This window comes from Zootoca vivipara, chromosome 10, assembly GCF_965207765.1.
Source record: "Zootoca vivipara chromosome 10, rZooViv2.hap1.1, whole genome shotgun sequence".
Lineage (NCBI taxonomy): Eukaryota > Metazoa > Chordata > Lepidosauria > Squamata > Lacertidae > Zootoca > Zootoca vivipara.
Genome location: NC_142593.1, coordinates 53629203 through 53647302, shown reverse-complemented (window position 1 = coordinate 53647302; position 18100 = coordinate 53629203). Strand labels below are relative to the sequence as shown.

The 18100-nt window shown below is 47.0% G+C and overlaps 1 protein-coding gene across 3 annotated transcripts in view; it reads right to left on the bottom strand.

Moving 5' to 3' along the window:
* Positions 1–513: 513 nt before the first annotated feature.
* Positions 514–18100, bottom strand: part of ZBTB7C (zinc finger and BTB domain containing 7C) — an 84254-nt gene continuing 66667 nt past the window's right edge. For 2 of the 3 annotated variants that reach the window (XM_060280371.2, XM_060280373.2), the window contains 3 exons: positions 15052–16233; positions 3862–4528; positions 514–2032 (listed from right to left, as the gene is read on the bottom strand). In XM_060280371.2, the coding sequence (XP_060136354.1) occupies positions 3892–4528; positions 15052–16233 (1819 nt within the window). In that variant the 3' untranslated portion in view covers positions 514–2032; positions 3862–3891. Of the gene's footprint in view, positions 2033–3861; positions 4529–15051; positions 16234–17019; positions 17126–18100 lie in introns of those variants that run through there. The other variant, XM_088652652.1, reaches the window with a different exon arrangement.

Here is an 18100-nt window from a genome sequence, read left to right as displayed (position 1 = left end):
GATGAGTGTACTTGCACCCTGCTAGCTGCATCTCCCTTCTCCTTACCAGAGAGAGAACGTCTGTGTCTACTATTTTCACAGATCTCTCTGGCAGCAGCTGTTTTTGCCTGAAGTTGGGGTGGGGAGAGAGGCAGAAACCAGCAGCACAGTTGCTTCCACCTGCATGGCAGACATGTGGATAGCTTTGGGGGAATCGAAACGCAAGGCGCATGGGTAGATGATGAAGCTCGGCGATGCAGCAGGTGCCTAACTGAGCTTCAAACCCACCTCCAAAGTTCCAGAAACTGCCAGCCATAGTCCAGAACCTCTTGTGTGCTGTGATGCCGACACAGAGAGGGAGCTTCTGCCGAAGCGAGATTTCCTGTTCACTTCGTTGGAGGGGCAACCATCCCTTTATAAGTGTGTGTGTGCTGCTGAAATCCTTTTGTAGAGCAGATCTCTCATCAGGGCACCAACCAGAGCTCATTGCACCAAGGTCCATGTCGCATGACTTCAAATGTATCTCCAAAATCATAGGGTCTAGAAGTATGCATTATTTATATATATATATAAACAAACAGAGAAATAAAACAAAGGAAAGCGGAAGGTTGTCAGAATCTAGGTTCCAGGTGCCGTGGAAAAATTCTACACGTACTTGATCACAGGGAACAATTAGCCAAGGGCAGGGCAGGCCCACAATGGGGTATTCGCCCCCTCGAAGCAGGCAGCTGCAATTGTGGGATGCCACTGCACTGCAGTGAAATGTCAAGAAGCTGCGAGAGCATTATGGTCTGTAACGTCCCTTCCACCAGAAAAACGAGCCCAGCCATGAGCCAGCTAACATATAACCCAAATGAGATCATCCAGGGGCAATCAGCCTTAACTTGTTAACAACAGCAACACAATCAGCTCCCATTGTTCCCTTTAACAATCAAGAAGTCTAATAAGGTGCAAAGTCACATAGAAAAGGCCTTTGGAAGCAGCCCAGTCTGGGGATCCCGTAAGTCAAACAGAACGGTGCTAAATGTACACGGGTGGGTTTGAACTGTGTGTTGTAGTTCAAAACGTTTGAAGGGCACCAGGTTGGGGGAAGGCTGGGTTAAATGTTTGGAACACCTGCTAGCATCTTTTCACACATTACGTTCTTTGGTGTGCCCTGAAGATGTCTTAAGCACATGTGACCCATAGGCTTACAAATACGTGCATTATCGAAGTACATTTGTCAGAAAGCCATGACCGGCCATGGTTATGTTACCTGTTGAGTGTACACCTGGCGACAAACCTAGGTTTGCTGCCCTGTCATGTGTGAATCAGCCTTTCCCTTCCCTGTGTTTTACTGGTGTGCATTTAAAAAAAAACACCCTGCATGTTGCCAATAATTTAAGAAAAAGAAAATCAACTAATACTGCTTAATAAATACATAAAAGTATCTTTTCCGGTCTTTTAAAACAAGAATCTAGAGCGTCCACAAGAGTTAAGGATGATTGTCCCTTGATTATCTAAGGCAAATCTATTTGACATGGTATCCCACCCCCATTCTTCTTTTTACATAAAGCAGTCACATAAAAATAGTTATAAATAGAAAATTTCCAAAGGATCTTCCACCCTCCTGACAATACCCCATCCCGACAAACAGGAAACATAACGAAAGCATGTCCCTTTTGCTTCAAGTTCTTGTAGATTATACAGTACTCAGAATCTTTGGATATTTTACAAGGACTCCAAATCGTAGGACACTCCCGCCACCCCCCCAAGCCCTCCCCACACTCAAATAACCCCTCAAAACCTGAAGGAAGCCATAATCTGCAAAACAGTAGCTCAGAAAGATGTCTGTACATTTAGAAACAAAAATAGTCCGACGCGGTTCTCAAAAGGTTCTGTTCTCCTTCCCCACATTGGTGCAAATAAGAGAAGTCTTTTGGTGGGTTTTAAACAAACGCAGGCAGGGTTTTTTTGGGGGGGGGCATTTAAACAGTCTTCCAGTAAGAAAAAAAAGTCTTTGATCCTTGAAAGGTCCCTTCACCAGAGGGAGCCAAGCAGTGCTGAAGAGGGCCTACGGAGAGAAAAAGAAAAGAAATTACAGGTACAAGGAACGTTGCTTTCAGTAGTCCATTCTTTAAAGCCATGGTCCTATGGTTTTTCTTTCATTATTCTTGGAAGGAAGGTTGCACATAAAAATGGGAGAGCACCCTCCCATGCTCTCTGGTAACCTCCCAGCTAGACTACTGTAATGCACAGTTTGTGGGGCTGCCCTTACAGACAACCTGGAGGCTTCAACGAGTGCAGAAACTGTCTACTGGAATTTCAACTGATACGGTACATATTACACCTACAGGTGAAACTCGGAAAATTAGAATATCGTCAAAAAGTGCATTTATTTCAGTAATGCAACTTATTGTTTTTTATATTTCTTTTTAATTTTTACAAATGCTTTCTTTTGGAAGTTCCACAGTAATAAAACAAATAGTTACAATAATACAAAAATAAACAAAAATAAGCATCACTATTACATTTAATTAAATGCATTCCACTTATAATTGGCCTGCCTAACGACAAATAATGACAATTACAACAAATAAAGGCTTGACATATCTTGCTTTGCATGTCATGCATCTATCTCATATATTGGTTTCACCTTTTAAGTTGCGTTACTGAAATAAATGCACTTTTTGATGATATTCTAATTTTCCGAGTTTCACCTTCTGAAAGAATTAACATTGGCCGCCTATGTGCTTCCAGGCCCAATGTGAGGTGCTGGTGCTTTAAAGCCCTAAACAGCTCGTGACCCCAATGTTTCTTCCCATAACAGACTGGCTGTGTCTTAAGATCTAGCACTCCTCTCCTTTGTTGTGTTTGGAAAGACAGTTACCATATCTAACGCCTCTTCTTTGGTGTTCATGAAGATGCAGCCATGGCAGTCAAGTCACTCACACACAAAACAAAATGGCGGACGTAATAAGATACAGTGGTACCTTGGTTCTCAAATGCCTTGGTTCCCAAACGCCGAAAACCCGGAAGTAAGTGTTCCAGTTTTCGAACATTTTTCGGAAGCCGAACATCCAATGCGACTGTCGCCTATTGTTTCCGGAGCACCTGCACCAATCAGAAGCTGCGCCTTGGTTTTCGAACATTTCAGAAGTCAAACGGACTTCTGGAATGGATTAACTTTGGCGCTTTTGTTTTTGCTATTTATTTTGTGTTTTTGTTTTTGAGTCTTTTTCGGTTAATTTGTTTTTGTGACTGTGTGGAACCCAGTTCAGCTACTGATTGATTGATTGATTGTGTGACTGCGGAAATGTATAAAAGCCCCCCATCCAAACAATGACTATCAGGGCATGTCAGGGGAAAAAATAGTTTTAATTTTTATCATCTACAATACTGTGTTTATTTTATAGTACAATACATTGCTTATTGCTTTCATTTTATGGATCAATGGTCTCATTAGATCAGTGTTTCCCAACCTTGTACCTCCAGATGTTTTCGGACTACAATTCCCATCATTCCTGACCACTGGTCTTGCTAGCTAGGGATGATGGGAGTTGTAGTCCCAAAACATCTGGAGGCACAAGGTTGGGAAACACTGCATTAGATAGTAAAATTCATGCTACTATGCTAGGGGTTGCTTTTAAATGTCCGGCACGGATTAATCCATTTTGCATTACTTTCTATGGGAAAGCGTGCCTTGGTTTTGGAACGCTTTGGTTTTGGAACGGACTTCCGGAACGGATTCAGTTTGAGAACCAAGGTACCACTGTACTTCCCATGTGACCAGAGTTAACCAATCACATGCACTGTATGGGACAGAAAGAAGCAAGGAGTCAGAATTGCACATGATTTGGCTTCCTAGCTGAAATTTAGTTCCTCTGCCAGCCGTCAACCTACCAAAACCATCCATTGGATGGAAGGTGGCACTTAGTTGCTCGCTTCGGAAATGGGAGCAAGGTGGTTGAGTCCCGCCAGTCCATTGAACCCCGTCCCCCAGGGGTCGGGAAGGGAGAAATACGGCCGGGCCGAGAGGCTCTCATTGTGGCCCAGCGCAAAGGCAAAGAGGCCTCCGTTCCTCTCCACGTCCAGGTGTGTCCGCCCAAACAGCTTCATTTGAGTTTCCTCAAACTGGCTCTCCAGCTCTTGCAAATTCAGGGCGTTCTTGGCCCCGTCCATAAAATGCTTAGGGCTGGGGCCCGGAAGGCACATGGCCGCACTGCCCAGGTGGCTGCTCATCTGCTCAAGGGCCGGAGGCACCAGGAAGCTTTTGTCGTCCGGCTGGCCGTTCTGCGCAAACAGCAAGCTGGCCGCTCTCCAGGTGGCCGGCTTGCGCCCCCTCCTGGGCCGGGAGATCCGGCAGCTCTGGCGCTTGATGTGGCGGTGCAGGTGGTCCGAGCGGGTGAAGCTCTTGTAGCAGAACTTGCATTGGTAAGGGCGGATGCCCGTGTGGATACGCATGTGGTTCTTCAGGTCGTAGTTGTGGACGAATTTGGCGTTGCAGTGGATGCAGAGGTAGGGCCTTTCTCCCGTGTGCTTCCTCATGTGGATCTTCAACTTGTCTTGCCTGCAAAAAAGGAGAAGCAACATTATCAGTTCTGGGCAGCTCCGCTGAATATGGAGTTGGAACATGCCTATAAGGTCCTGTCTGAATCTGTGGCCCTTTATATGTTTTCAGACTCCAGTTCACAACATCACTGACAGCTGGCCAGGCTGGCTGAGACGGATGGGAGTTGGGAATCCAGCAGTATCTGGAGTCTCAAGATTGGGGGAGGCTAGTTTAGGAACACAGGAATGTTCTGGAAACCAAGCCTTATGAGGAACGGTTGAAGGAGCTGGGTATGTTTAGCCTTGAAAAGAGGAGACTGAGAGGAGATATGATAGCATAGCTGCCAAGTTCCGGCCTGAGAAATAAGGGACTGGACCAGAAGTAGCAGACCGGAAGTAGCGCTGCCGCCATTTTGGAACTGGGCAAAGCAGCATCAAAAGTCGCTTCTGAGCATGCTCCGCCCAGTTCCAAAATGGCCGCCGCGCCAGAATAAACCGGGGAAAAGCAAAAAAAATCCGTTTTTTTTGGCTGGGAACAGCTGGAAAAATGGGGGTTTCCCGGGGAATACGGGAGACTTGGCAGCTATGTATGATAGCCATCTTCAAGTATCTAAAGGGCTATGGAACATGGAAGATGGAGGAAGCTTGTTTTCTCCTGCTCTGGAGAGAACAGGACTCAACAACCAGGGCCGTCTTAAGCATATCTGGCGCCCTGATGCGAAGATCCCTCCGGTGCCGCCGCCCCCGCCCCATTTCCCAGCGCGGCTGTTTGGCGGGCGCAGTGCGCCTGCCCCCTGACGGCCCGGCACCCTGCGCCACCCGGCCTTGCCGTAGGGCCGGCCCTGTCAACAACAGGAAGAACCTTCTGACAGCAAGAGCTGTTTGCCAACTCTCATGAGATGTAGTGGACTCTCCTTCTCTGGAACTTTTAAAGCAGTGGTTGGGTGGCCATCTGCCAGGGATGCTTTAGATGGGATTCCTGCATTGCAGGGGGTTGGTCTAGATGACCTTTGGGATCCCTTCCAACTCAACAATTCTATGATTCTATGAATCAGATGGAGACTCTGTGGGCCATTCAGTGTTGATGGACTATAGCTAAAGGAAAAGAACCACAAAACCCTTAAGAGAAACACAACTTAAAAATAGAACAGTTAAGGGAAAGCATTCAATTAGAAATTGTATAAGCATTGCTTTTTAATACTCCATAAGGTAACATGAACATCTTAAAAAATTATAAATATGAGGAAAGCACTTCTAGGCCACTGCCAATTAAATACTCTACTCCTAAAAATGTCAACAATGAGATGCCTGTCGCATGTGGATCTTCATGTTTTTGAAATGCTAAGATCCCGTTTTGAATTTAAAAAATAATAATTTGCAATGTGCATTTTTGAATTTATGTGTTTCTTCTCTGGAAGCTGCCGGGGGGGGGGAGCTTTTTGGTCCAAAGGTGGCATGTAAATAAACTGTAGCAATTCCCAGGTGGGTGGGTGCTGCTTCCTGCACAAGCGCCCCATGATTTCTGCCATGGTGGCAGTTCCAGAAGGTGCCATGGCAACTGCTCTTTTACATTCATTGGCTCCTTCAGCAGTTTTGAAGCATCTCTAACAGCTGACTGGCCAACCCCCCCCCCCCCCGTTTTAAAAAAGATCTCCAAGAACCCTTGGGTAGCTTAATCATGGAGAGAACAATACCTGTTCCTCCATACTTATTTTTCTTAATTTATTCAGCTGCAAAAAAACCTGGTATTGAAACGTGGGCTACATTGTCAAATTTGCACGCACAGTTCTTTCGATGGGTCTGGCTGTTAACCAACAGGATGGTGGTTCAAGCCCACCCAGGGGGACAGCTGTGGCAGGGATTCCTACATTGAAGGGGGTTGGACTAAATGACAATTCTACGATTCTAAAATGGGCTAACCTAGTTGGCAACTGAACAGAGGCCACATCAAACACAAGAACTAAAAGGCTGAGGAACCTCCAACTTTTGCCACAGTAGCTACAGACACCAGTCAGACAAGGATTCCTGGAAACCATCTTGGATGCCGCAAGTGGACCTCGCTGTGCGGAAAGCTTAGCACACAAAGAACTGAGTGAGAAGCAAGCTCCTGGTGTAAGATGTATAATACAATTCTGGAGTGGGAGGTTAAAGATGAAGCAGTTAAGGAAACGATGACCAAGTGGGCAATGGAGTTGGGGAAATCTATAGGGATGGATAGATGGGAAAAACTTTGGAAAGTATCTTGGAAATTCACAGCGTCAGAGGGAGTTAAAGAAAACCTAATTAAGATGTTTTATAAGTGGTACCTGATGCCAGTCAAAATCCATAAAATGTACAAAACCAAGGACAACCATTGCTGGAGATGCCACAAAGAGGTAGGGACCTTTTTACATATTTGGTGACACTGTACAAAAATAAAACCTTTTTGGAATGATGTATTGGAGGAATTGAAAAAAATACTCAAATACAACATAAAAAAAACCTCCAGAATCATTTCTATTGGGCGTGGTAGATGAGGGAATTGATAAACAGGACGAAAAAGCATTCCTGTACTCAGTGGCAGCGGCAAGGATTTTAATCGCTAAATTATGGAAATCACAGGAGACGCCTACAATTAGAGATCGGCAGGAAAAAGTAATCAGTTACATTGATTTGGCCAGGCTGACAAATGCAATAAGAGGGGGTACCTATAAGAAATTTAATCATAATTGGGAAAAATTTGGAGAATATCTGAAAAGACTTGGGTTTACAACAAATATTCTGTAGAGATTCCAAAAAGAGATTGATTCAAAGCAGTATAAATAAGTATATCTGTAGCACGGGATGAAGATGAGTGGAAGTCAACTTATAAGAAGAAAATGTAAGATTTACATAATGGCGGATTTGATTCATGTTTTGGTTGTAGTTTTTATTTGTATGTATTTTATGTATACTGTAGTATTGTTTTAATCTCAATAAAGGCTATTAAAAAGAGAGAGAGAGAGAGAGAAGCGAGCTCCTGGAGCCAGCAGGTGGCAGCACAAACCCACATCCCAAATCCACACCACATTTCGTTTCTTCCATTCTGTTTTAAATGCAGTTAAGGGTTGTTAAGAGATCCTCCTCAAAGAGCTACAATTCTGAGAGTTCCCTGGAAAAAAGGACTGGTGGTTAAACCACCATGGAAATGGGAGCTCTGTTGGACCTGGGACCTTCTGCATGCAAGGCAGGTTCTCTGCCACTAAGCTATGGCTCTCCCTAAATATGCCAATATTTGGCCTGGCAGCACTCACGCGATTGCTTGCCAACCAGCCCACTATCTCAACGCATGCCCACTTTTGCTGCACCACTTCATTGGCCAGGTGCTGGATGTCTTGACAGTGGCGTCACAAGATCAGTCTGAGAAGCAGGGTCACAGGGAGGGCTATTGTGAGCGCCTTTGTCCTTTGTGCAAACTCCACCCTGTTACACAGCCAGCCCGCATGGCTTCTATACGGGTGGCTTGCCACTTTAAAAAAAAAAAACCACTTCTCTTGTGCACAGTGTATTCTGGGTGTAGCCAAGGGCTGCTGTTTACCTTGCACACAGGTTGAGACACCCCACCCATTCCCAGCTGAAACAAAGCCGGAAAATGCATTTGATCGTTGCATTTGTCCCTAAGAAACCTCCAGTGGTCTGCTTTGTAAGCTGTCCAAGTCTAACTAGAGCCCCCAAGCAGGGCTTGGAGGTGACGGTCCCCTCCTTCAGGTGCTCCTCATCAACTGATATTCAGAAGTATACTGCACCTGAACATGCAGGTTCTATGTTGCCATCCTGGCTAACAGCCTTTGATCTTCCGCCTAGCATCTTCTTAAAGACACATAAGCCAGCGACTGTCACCACTTCCATGTTTCAATTATGTGTTTGTATGAAGAAGTCCTTCTGGCGGTTCCCTCGTTGCGAGAAGCCAAGTTGCAGGGAACTAGGCAGAGGGCCTTCTCAGTGGTGGCGCCTGCCCTGTGGAACGCCCTCCCAACAGATCTCAAAGAGGAAAACAACTACCAGACTTTTAGAAGACATCTGAAGGCAGCCCTGTTCAGGGAGGCTTTTAATGTTTAATAGATTACTGTGTTTTATTTTTCTGTTGGAAGCCGCCCAGAGTGGCTGGGGAAACCCAGCCAGATGGGCGGGGTATAAATAAATTATTATTATTATTATTATTATTATTATTATTATTATTATTATTAATCTACCCATCCTAAATCTTCCAAGAATCAGTTTCATCGGCTCTCCCCAAGTTCTAGCATTATGAGCGAGGGAGAAAAGCTTCTGTCTACCCACAGCTTTCTCGTCACCATTTTGTGACACCTCAACCTTCACCGACCCCCCTGCTGAATCATTTCTTGTTCTAGACTAAAAGACCTCCAACCCTTTGACCTGTCCTTCTAGGAAAAGTTTTCCAACCCTTCATTCATTTAACAGTGCAATCATACACTTCTCTGCTCAGGCGTAAGAGGCATCTAATTCAATGGGATTCAGTATTCCGATGAAAGTGCGTAGCCGATCTGGTACCCTCTGGGTGGGACTACAAAGCTCATCATTGCTGGGCTTTGGCCAAAACATCTCATTGATGCAATGCTGGCTATCCCTTCTGCATGTTTCCCAGCAATGTAATGTCTTTTTTGAGGTGCATCCCTTGTTCCCTCTCCTCCTCCCCCATCCATTCTCCATCACCCTCAACTTTTACACCGTAATCTCCTCCATGTAGGGGCCGTGCCCCTTTTGTCTATGTGAGAAAGCCCCACGTCCACTGAGGGCACCATAATAAGCCCAAAAATCCCACCATGTTCCACAGGCTCAGCCCCATCCATTCATTCTAAGGTGAGCTGTGCCGGCATGCAAGGTCACAGCTTGTGCTCTTGGAAACCAGCCCTTCAGAGGGTTTGCAAACAGCATGATGCAACCTGGGCAGGTCAGGAAAGCGCAATTGCCTCCCTCTGTGCACAATGGATTTGCAAATGGTCCCGTCATCAACTTGCATGCTGATACCAGTCCAAGGATGCATGAATCATGGCTTGGCACGATGCAGCCCTTAAAATAAAAATAAAAAATCCAAACAAAACTGCAGCAGCACTTTAAACTGCTGCTACGGTCTTAGCATTTATTTTTGCGACGCCAGGGCACTTGGCACAAACTTGATGCAACCATTGACTGGGGAACCTGTAGCGCTCTGGAGATTGCTGAACTCCCAACTCCCATCATCCATGACCAGGGGTCATGCTGGTTGGAGCTGATGTGAATTGGAGATCATTGATTATCTGGAGAGACATAGGTTCCCTGTCTAATTTCGGAGCCAACGTCTAAGGCCACAAAGCCATCTTAGCGGATCCCAGGAAGCCCTGCCAGATTGCAATTGAAAAGTGTTAAAACATTTTTGTTTATAAGGAAAATGAGCCTCCCAGTATAGAAGCAGAGAGCCAGTGTGGTGTAGTGGTTAAGAGGGGTAGACTCGTATCTGGGGAACCGGGTTCGGGTCTCCGTTCCTCCACATGCAGCTGCTGGGTGACCTTGGGCTAGTCACACTTCTCTGAAGTCTCTCAGCCCCACTCACCTCACAGAGTGTTTGTTGTGGGGGAGGAAGGGAAAGGAGAATGTTAGCCGCTTTGAGACTCCTTCGGGTAGTGATAAAGCGGGATATCAAATCCAAACTCCTCTTCTAGGAGCAGGTGTTACTTTACATGTAGATTGTGACTGATGCCCACAGACCCTGCCTTGCTAAGGGTGGACATTAAAGCCACCCTGTTGGTGGCATCAAGTTGGCTACTGGGGGAAATGGGATGATGAACCTTTGATATGCTCTGCTACTGCTCTTCTTGTGAATATAAAAGGTAAAGGGACCCCTGACCATTAGGTCCAGTCGTGACCGACTCTGGGGTTGCGGCGCTCATCTCGCATTATTGGCCGAGGGAGCCGGTGTACAGCTTCCAGGTCATGTGGCCAGCATGACAAAGCCGCTTCTGGCGAATCAGAGCAGCACACGGAAACGCTGTTTACCTTCCCGCTGTAGCGGTACCTATTTATCTACTTGCACTTTGAGGTGCTTTCGAACTGCTAGGTTGGCAGGAGCTGGGACTGAGCAACGGGAGCTCACCCCGTTGCAGGGATTCGAACCGCCAACCTTCTGATCGGCAAGCTCTAGGCTCTGTGGTTTAACCCACAGCGCCACCTGCGTCCCTCGTGTGAATATACTTCCTCCCTAAAGTTAAGTGTGTGCATGTTTGTGAGAAAGATTCCACATCAGATCAAGGGAAGCCGTAGTACCGCTCTATTTTGCCTTGGCCAGACTGCATTTAGTAGAATACTGTGTCCAGTTCGGGGCGACACAGTTCAAGAAGGATATTGATAAGATGGAACATGTGCAGAGGAGGGCAACCAAGATGATCAAAGGTCTGGAAACCAAACCTTATGCGGAACGGTTGAAGGAGCCTGGAGAAGAGGAGACATGATAGCCATCTTCAAATACCTAAGGGACTGTCATATGCAAGGTGGAGCAAGTTTGTTTTCTGCTGCTCTGGAGGGTAGGACTTGAACCAATGGCTTCAAGTTACAAGAAAGGAGATTCCGACTAAACACCAGGAAGAACCTTCTGGGAGTAAGAGCTGTTCAACAAAGGAACAGACTGCCACAAGAGGTGGTGGACTCTCCTTTCTTGGATCTAGTCATCTGCAGTGGTTGGGCCAGAAGACCCTCGAGGCCCCTTCCAACTCCACAATTCTGATTCTCTGATCTGAATGTGTGCATGTCTCTTTGAGTTTTGTATATAATGCCCTGCACTTCTTAGGAAATCATTACTTGCTAGGTGAGGCCTGCTGTATAAAAGAGACTTGCCATAATTAACAGGAGGACCAGACCCTTGTTTTTGCAATGGAAATGTCAGGCGGTAGCAACAGAAAAGGGACTGTAATAGGGGTCTATTTGCATGCTAGAATATACTTCCAGCCCCCAGACTGCTGCCTGGAAAATAGAGCAGCTACAATGAATGATTGCTGGGTACTAATGACCTCTTGAAATTCTTGACCCTATTTGTGGACCAGTATATTTTTCTTCTTGGGAGAAAAACAATGACAAACCTAGACAGCATCTTAAAAAAGCAGAGACATCACCTTGTTGACAAAGGTCTGTATAGTTAAAGCTATGGTTTTCCCAGAAGTGAGAGCTGGACCATAAAGAAGGCTGATCGCCGAAGAATTCATGCTTTTGAATTATGGTGCTGGAGGAGACTCTTGAGAGACCCATGGACTGCAAGAACATCAAACCTATCAATTCTGAAGGAAATCATCCCTGAGTGCTCACTGGAAGGACAGATCCTGAAGCTGAGGCTCCAATACTTTGGCCACCTCATGAGAAGAGAAGACTCCCAGGAAAAGACCCTGATGTTGGGAAAGATGGAGGGCACAAGGAGAAGGGGACGACAGAGGACAAGATGGTTGGACAGTGTTCTCGAAGCTACCAACATGAGTTTGACCAAACTGCAGGAGGCAGTGGAAGACAGGAGTGCCTGGCATGCTCTGGTCCATGGGGTCACGAAGAGTTGGACATGACTAAATGACTAAACAACAACAACAACAACAGTTTTCCAAGGTACCTTTCCAAGGTAAAGAGAAATTCTTCAGCTTTCCAAGGTAAAGAGAAATTCTTCAGCTGTTCCTTGGGGTTGAGGGTTTCCACGAGCAGTGACAGAAGCACAGCTTCCCCAATTTTGCTTCCCTAATTTTGTTTGAAGGCAGCAACAAAGGAGGGCCAATGCCTCTTGAGAAACTTCAGCAATCGCAGAAAGAGGAAGCTGTCTTTCACTCAGTCAGAAGATGGGTTCATCTAGCTCAGGCCTGCCTATGCTGAACAGCTGTGGAAGTCCAGGATTTAAGGCAAAAATCTTTCCCTGTCCTGCCTGAGGGTGCCAGAAATTGAACCTGGGACCTTCTGCATGCAAAGCAGATACTCTTTTACTGAGCTACGGCCCTTCCTGCCAACAGAACTTGCCAACCTGGCTTTAGAGTGAAATAGACAAGCATCGGAGCACAGTCATAAAACCAACTGCATGTGTGATGGGAAAGGGGAAAGCCCATGCAGCGATTTGTTTCCGAAGTGGCAGAGTTGGCCACAAGCGACTGCTGCTGAAATTGGGTTTTGATGTGAAGTGGCAACTGCTGATTGCTGGGGGCCTTGGTGATGGGGTGCCAAAAGCCACGCCCCAACCAGATTGCTATAAGGCTGCTACAAGAGGTTTCCCAAGCCTTTCCCGCCATGGTTGCCACAGTCATGTCCCCTAGGTCTACTTAGCTGCTGGTGTGCAGATTGGCTACACGGCGCCCAATAAACTCAAGGCCACATGCTCACATTGAATGAGTAATCCCAAAAGCAACATTGAGAGATGTGGGGTTTGTGTGCATCTTTCACACACTCGAGTGGCAACCACGCCCAATGTCCAGGTGGGTCACAGATGCTTGCACCCCTTGTAAAAGCGAGCAAACAAACCAGGGTGTCTTCTGTGAACCACTGTTTGCTGTTACACCCAAACCAGGAAACTATGGTTAATATAACAAGCCAGGATAGGAAGCCATGGTTGGGAATTGGTTGCAGAAGGAGGGAGTGAAGCAGGTGTGGCCAAAAGGCTCATATATATTTCAGCTTATTGAACCGAAATATGATCACCTGAGTGCTAAAGAGGCACCTATGGACCCTCTCCATTCAACTCACATTAATATATACACAATATCTCCAGCTAACTAGCTAGCATTAGATAAAATGTAAATATGTTTCTATTGGTGGGAATGTCAATGTCATGCTATGTTGTGGATGTGATCATTTCAATAAAAGAAAATTCTCAACAGCAGCTTTAGATTCCGTTTCTCTTGTCCTTGGCACAGGATTGATGCAACTCTCTGGGGAAAATAAAACACACCCTTGCCCGATCTCATTGGTTCCCACACATATCCTTAGGGGGGAGTCAGACTGGGATTTGCCCCTGCCCCCATCACCATGGGCTTTCGGCAGCTTCTACAGGCCTAACCTTCTGCTGCAGAAGAACCCTTTCAAAAATCCTCTTGGCGAATTAAATTGGACTGCAGAGGCAAATCAATTCCCAGGCCTGTTCTCGCAGATGATAATTAATGGTTAATGAGCACGGTCTTTTAGCATAATAATACTCTCAACCAGAACATGATATTGTAGATTACAACTGGGAGACGGAGACGCTGATTCCAGCGAGCAGGTTTCTAGGGGTGTCTCTGACTCTCTTCACCGCCTCCCTTTTCTCATCTCCAGTCGCCATGAGGTTGACTTAGCCCGTTAATAAAGGCACTTAGACGGCATCAGCTCCCAGTTCTGGAGGGCTCTCAGGCAACTCATTCCCTCATGTCTGTCCTTCCTCACCATGTCTACCTCCCCACTGCAGCAAGAGGGAAGGCTCTTGTCACAGAATCATAGAATCACCGTAGAGTTGGAAGCGACCCTGAGGGTCATCTAGTCCAACCCCCTGCAATGCAGGAATCTTTTGCTCAACCTGGGGCTTGAACCCACGACCCTGAGATTACGAGTCCCGTGCTCTACCAACTGAGCTATCCCAAGGACCAGTGAGCTCCTGCTGAGGCGTCAGCCCTAAGCAGACGCCCAACTTTGCTATTACCCGAGTCTTCCCATAGTGTGCAAGTAACGCTATTAAAAACAGACTTGGGCCACACCTGCACCATCCATTTAAAGCACTATTATATCACTTTAAACAGCCATGGTTTCCCTCACTGAATCCTGTAAACTGTGGCTTGTTTACAGAGTGTTTGTTAAGTGCACTGAGAGTTTTTAGGAGACGCCTATTCGAACTGATTTCTCCGCCCTGAGGAATTCTTTGTGCAAAGATGGGAAACCTGTTTTCCTCCAGAAGCTGTTTAACTTCAGCTTCCACCATCCCTGACCTTTCAACCTTTTAACTGGGGTTGATGGCAGCCGGAGCCCAGAGACACCTGTGGGCCCGCATTTTCTCCATCCTTGGACCAAGGCATTGGACTAAGACCTGGGAGATCATGGTTCAGGACCCCAATTGCGCATGACGCCTACTGCATCTCCTCCCAACCTACCTGTCAGGGTTGCTGTGAGGATTAAGATTGGGTGGGTGGGTGGGGAATAACTACATATACCAGCCTGCAGTCTTTGTAAACAGAACAGGATAAAGCATGCACTCATTATATACAGTGGTGCCTCGCTTAACGAATGCCCTGCTTAACGAAATTTCCGCTTAACGAAAGGATTTTTCGAGCGGAGGTTGCCTCGCTAGACGAATTCGTTTTACGAAAAATTCATCTAGCGAATCGCGGTTTCTCATAGGAATGCATTGAAATTCAATTAATGCGTTCCTATGGGCAAAAAAAAAATTCCAATGCATTCCTATGGGATTCGCTAGACGAATTTTTCGTTATAAGAAAAGACCCGTGGAACGAATTAAATTCGTCTAGCGAGGCACCACTGTACCACATAGGAAACAATCTTATATAACTACTGGGATGTCTAGTATTTTTTTAAACGTGTGCAGACCTGGTAAATCGGACTTCACAGATATTGCACATATATGGCTTTTCCCCCGTATGGGTTCTCATGTGCCGCGGCAGCTTCCCGGCTCCCATGATTATTTTGTTGCAGATGGGGCACTGCTGGGAAGCCTTGGGCTTGATCTTCCTCTCTTCCGGCCACCGAGGAAAGACTCCCCCAAAGTGGGCGGCGCTGAGGAAGTTCAGGTAGGCTCCGTAATCATTCTCCGCCTTGATGTGCCCCAAATGGGCCACCGGGTTGTTGGCAAACATGTCCTTGAAGAGGTCGCTGGGGAACGGGGCGGGAGAGGGCTCCTCCTCCTTCTCCTCCTCCTTGATCTTTCTCTTCCGGATGACTAGATCCAAGGGGCCATTGTCCACCTGCTGCTCCTCCACCTGGGAAAAGGCGCCAAAGTCTCCGTTCCACAAGTGCGGGAAGAGGTCGGGGACAAAGGGAGACAGAGCCGGCCTCCGTTCTGGGATGCTAGATTTAGGGTACAAGTTCTCCCTTAGGAGGGACTCAATGGAGAAGTCTCTTATCACGCCCAAGGAGCCATTGGAGCTGTTGGCCTGAAAATGGTTGGAGAACCCACTTGGTCTCTCAGAGTAAGCTTCCTCTGCGAGGTCAGATTTGGAAGGACTTTGGTGGCAGCCGACGTCTTGGACGTCTGTTAGGTTCTGGTTTGCGAAGTCTCCCACGTCCTCTTCTTCCTCGTCCTCCTCTTCTTCTTCCTCATCGTCCTCTTCATCTTCCTCCTCTTCCCTCTCGTCTCCCTCCTCCAAACTGGGCTCCATGATTTCTAGGCAGACATTGACGACACACTGGATCTCCAGCATCCTGGCCGCGTTGAGGATGTGCTTGAGGTTCGAGGTGGTGATGGTGAGGGTCGAGGTATAGGCAAACTCGAGGATTGCCGAAAGTGCTTCAGGCTTAACAAAGTCAATCTCGTAAACATAGGGCTGGTCTGCTAAAGTGCCGGTAGTGAAGAGTTTCTTAAAATATTGGCTGCAGGCAGCCAGGACGGACTTGTGGGTCCTGTATTCTTGGTCCTGGACAATGAGGATGACATCGCAGAGGAGGCCGTTGTGTCGCTGCTCGTTTAAGCCGCAAAGGACTTCGCTGCTGTGGTTTGGGAATGGGATCCCTATAAGGTCTTCAATGCCATTGGCCATATTCTCACTTAGAGCCCTAGGATGAAACACACACACACATACAAAATGAATTAGCACATTTGTATTTATCCTTCAAGACAGCAGAGACACAAAATTCCCAGAAAGAAAAACCTTTCAAAGCACGGGACTCAATCTGCCTTTTGATACAGGCAATCAATCACTACCACTGCCATCTTTTAAGGGATTTCTAGATCGCTTGATAACCTCCCTAGATGGATTGCTTGCAACTGATCAGCCCAACACAGCGCCCAAATTTGAAAATTTAAAATAGCGGTAAAAACAATGCAAAACATCAAAACAACAGACAAAACAGTTCTGAAATGGAAGTGCCATTTAGGGTGTTCCTAAAGGCCAACAGAGAGGGGGTTGTGCAAATTTTCCTGGGCTGGGCGTGCCAAAACAGGACCACCTCAGAGAATGATGTTCTGATCCTGGGACACATCAACCTCACTGTTTTCAATGGCAAACAGTCTCGGATGCTGATCTTCACCTTCATGCATGCATGCAAGAGCTGGATGCCCACGAATCGAGTCGATTCATTGGCCCACCCAGTTTTGCTCCTGGTCCTGCCCACCTTGCTATGTGGCCCCTGGAAGGTTTCTCCACAATTTAATATTTCCCCACCCCATCAATATTCCCATGATTGCCCAGGCTATAGATTCCAGCTTATGTTGCCACTGAATTTTTATTTCCCGTCCCCGGCACAAAGAGTCCCCAGCCACCTTCCCCCTAAGGTGCCTCCCTGCCCTTCCTGTCTCTGCTTCCCCCACCCCCACCCCAAATGCCACATCTATCATCTCACTACCCCTGCGGTCCTTATCGCCGTCACATCTTTGCTCCTTCGGAAAGCACATTAAGGGAATCACGATTAACACTGCTGGCTGCTCCCAGGTGCCCCAGACACATCGTGTCTCGCTGTGTGCTAGGCATTGAATTCCTTGCTCTGTCCTTCAAGGCCCTCCGTGATCTCATCCCACACCCTGCCCTGCACTCTTCCCTCCCTCCCTCCCCTCCCCTGTCTGCTCTCGGTCTTTATTTAGACTGTTCCCGACAAATGGAGCCGCCTCCCATTATTCTCCTGTGCCTTCGGCCTCCACCTTCATTTAATTATCCCTGCCGCTGCACTCCTCCTTGGTCGCAGCGTCTCCCACATCCTTCCATCCCCTGAAATACTTGTTTTGTGCCGCATGGGTTTTTCCTAGCACAGAGGGTGTAGCTTCACTGCGTGAGTGAAGCACAAGCTCTGTTCCAAATTCGGGGTTATAGGAGCAACTCTTGCACGGATGCAGAGGATCAGGTAGGGGCGCTGCAACACACCTGAGCATTGCAGCACAGGAAAGTTGCCCCAAGAGGCTGGGAGCAGGTAGAGTGTCCTGCGTCAGGGGCAAGCTAACTCCTCTGCACTTGCTTTCAGAGGCAGTGCACAATATAACAACAGCAGCAGCAGCAATTTATTCATTAGCCTCCCATATAGAATGTTTTTATGGTTCTCCCCATCTAGGGCTTTTTGTGAATTGGTGGCACCATTTTGCCCACATAGGGATCCACTTTCAGAGAAAGAATTTGCTGATAGTGTGTATGATGGGGGGCAGGATAATAACGTTACCAGTAATAAAACATGTTGCTGTTGTAGATTGAAATATAGTGAGCATCTGCCTGCCTGCCTGCCAGCGGAGAAAGAAAGCTGCAATTGGTAATCAAGAGGGAGGAAGCTTGCTTTCTCCTGTACTGGAGGGTAGAACTAGAACCAATGGCTTCAAGTTCCAAGAAAGGAGGTCCCGATTAAACATACGGAAAGCCTTTCTGACAGTAAGAGCTGTTCGGCAGTGGAACGGTCTCCATCAGGAGGTGGTGGACTCTCCTTCCTTGGAGGCTCTGAAGCT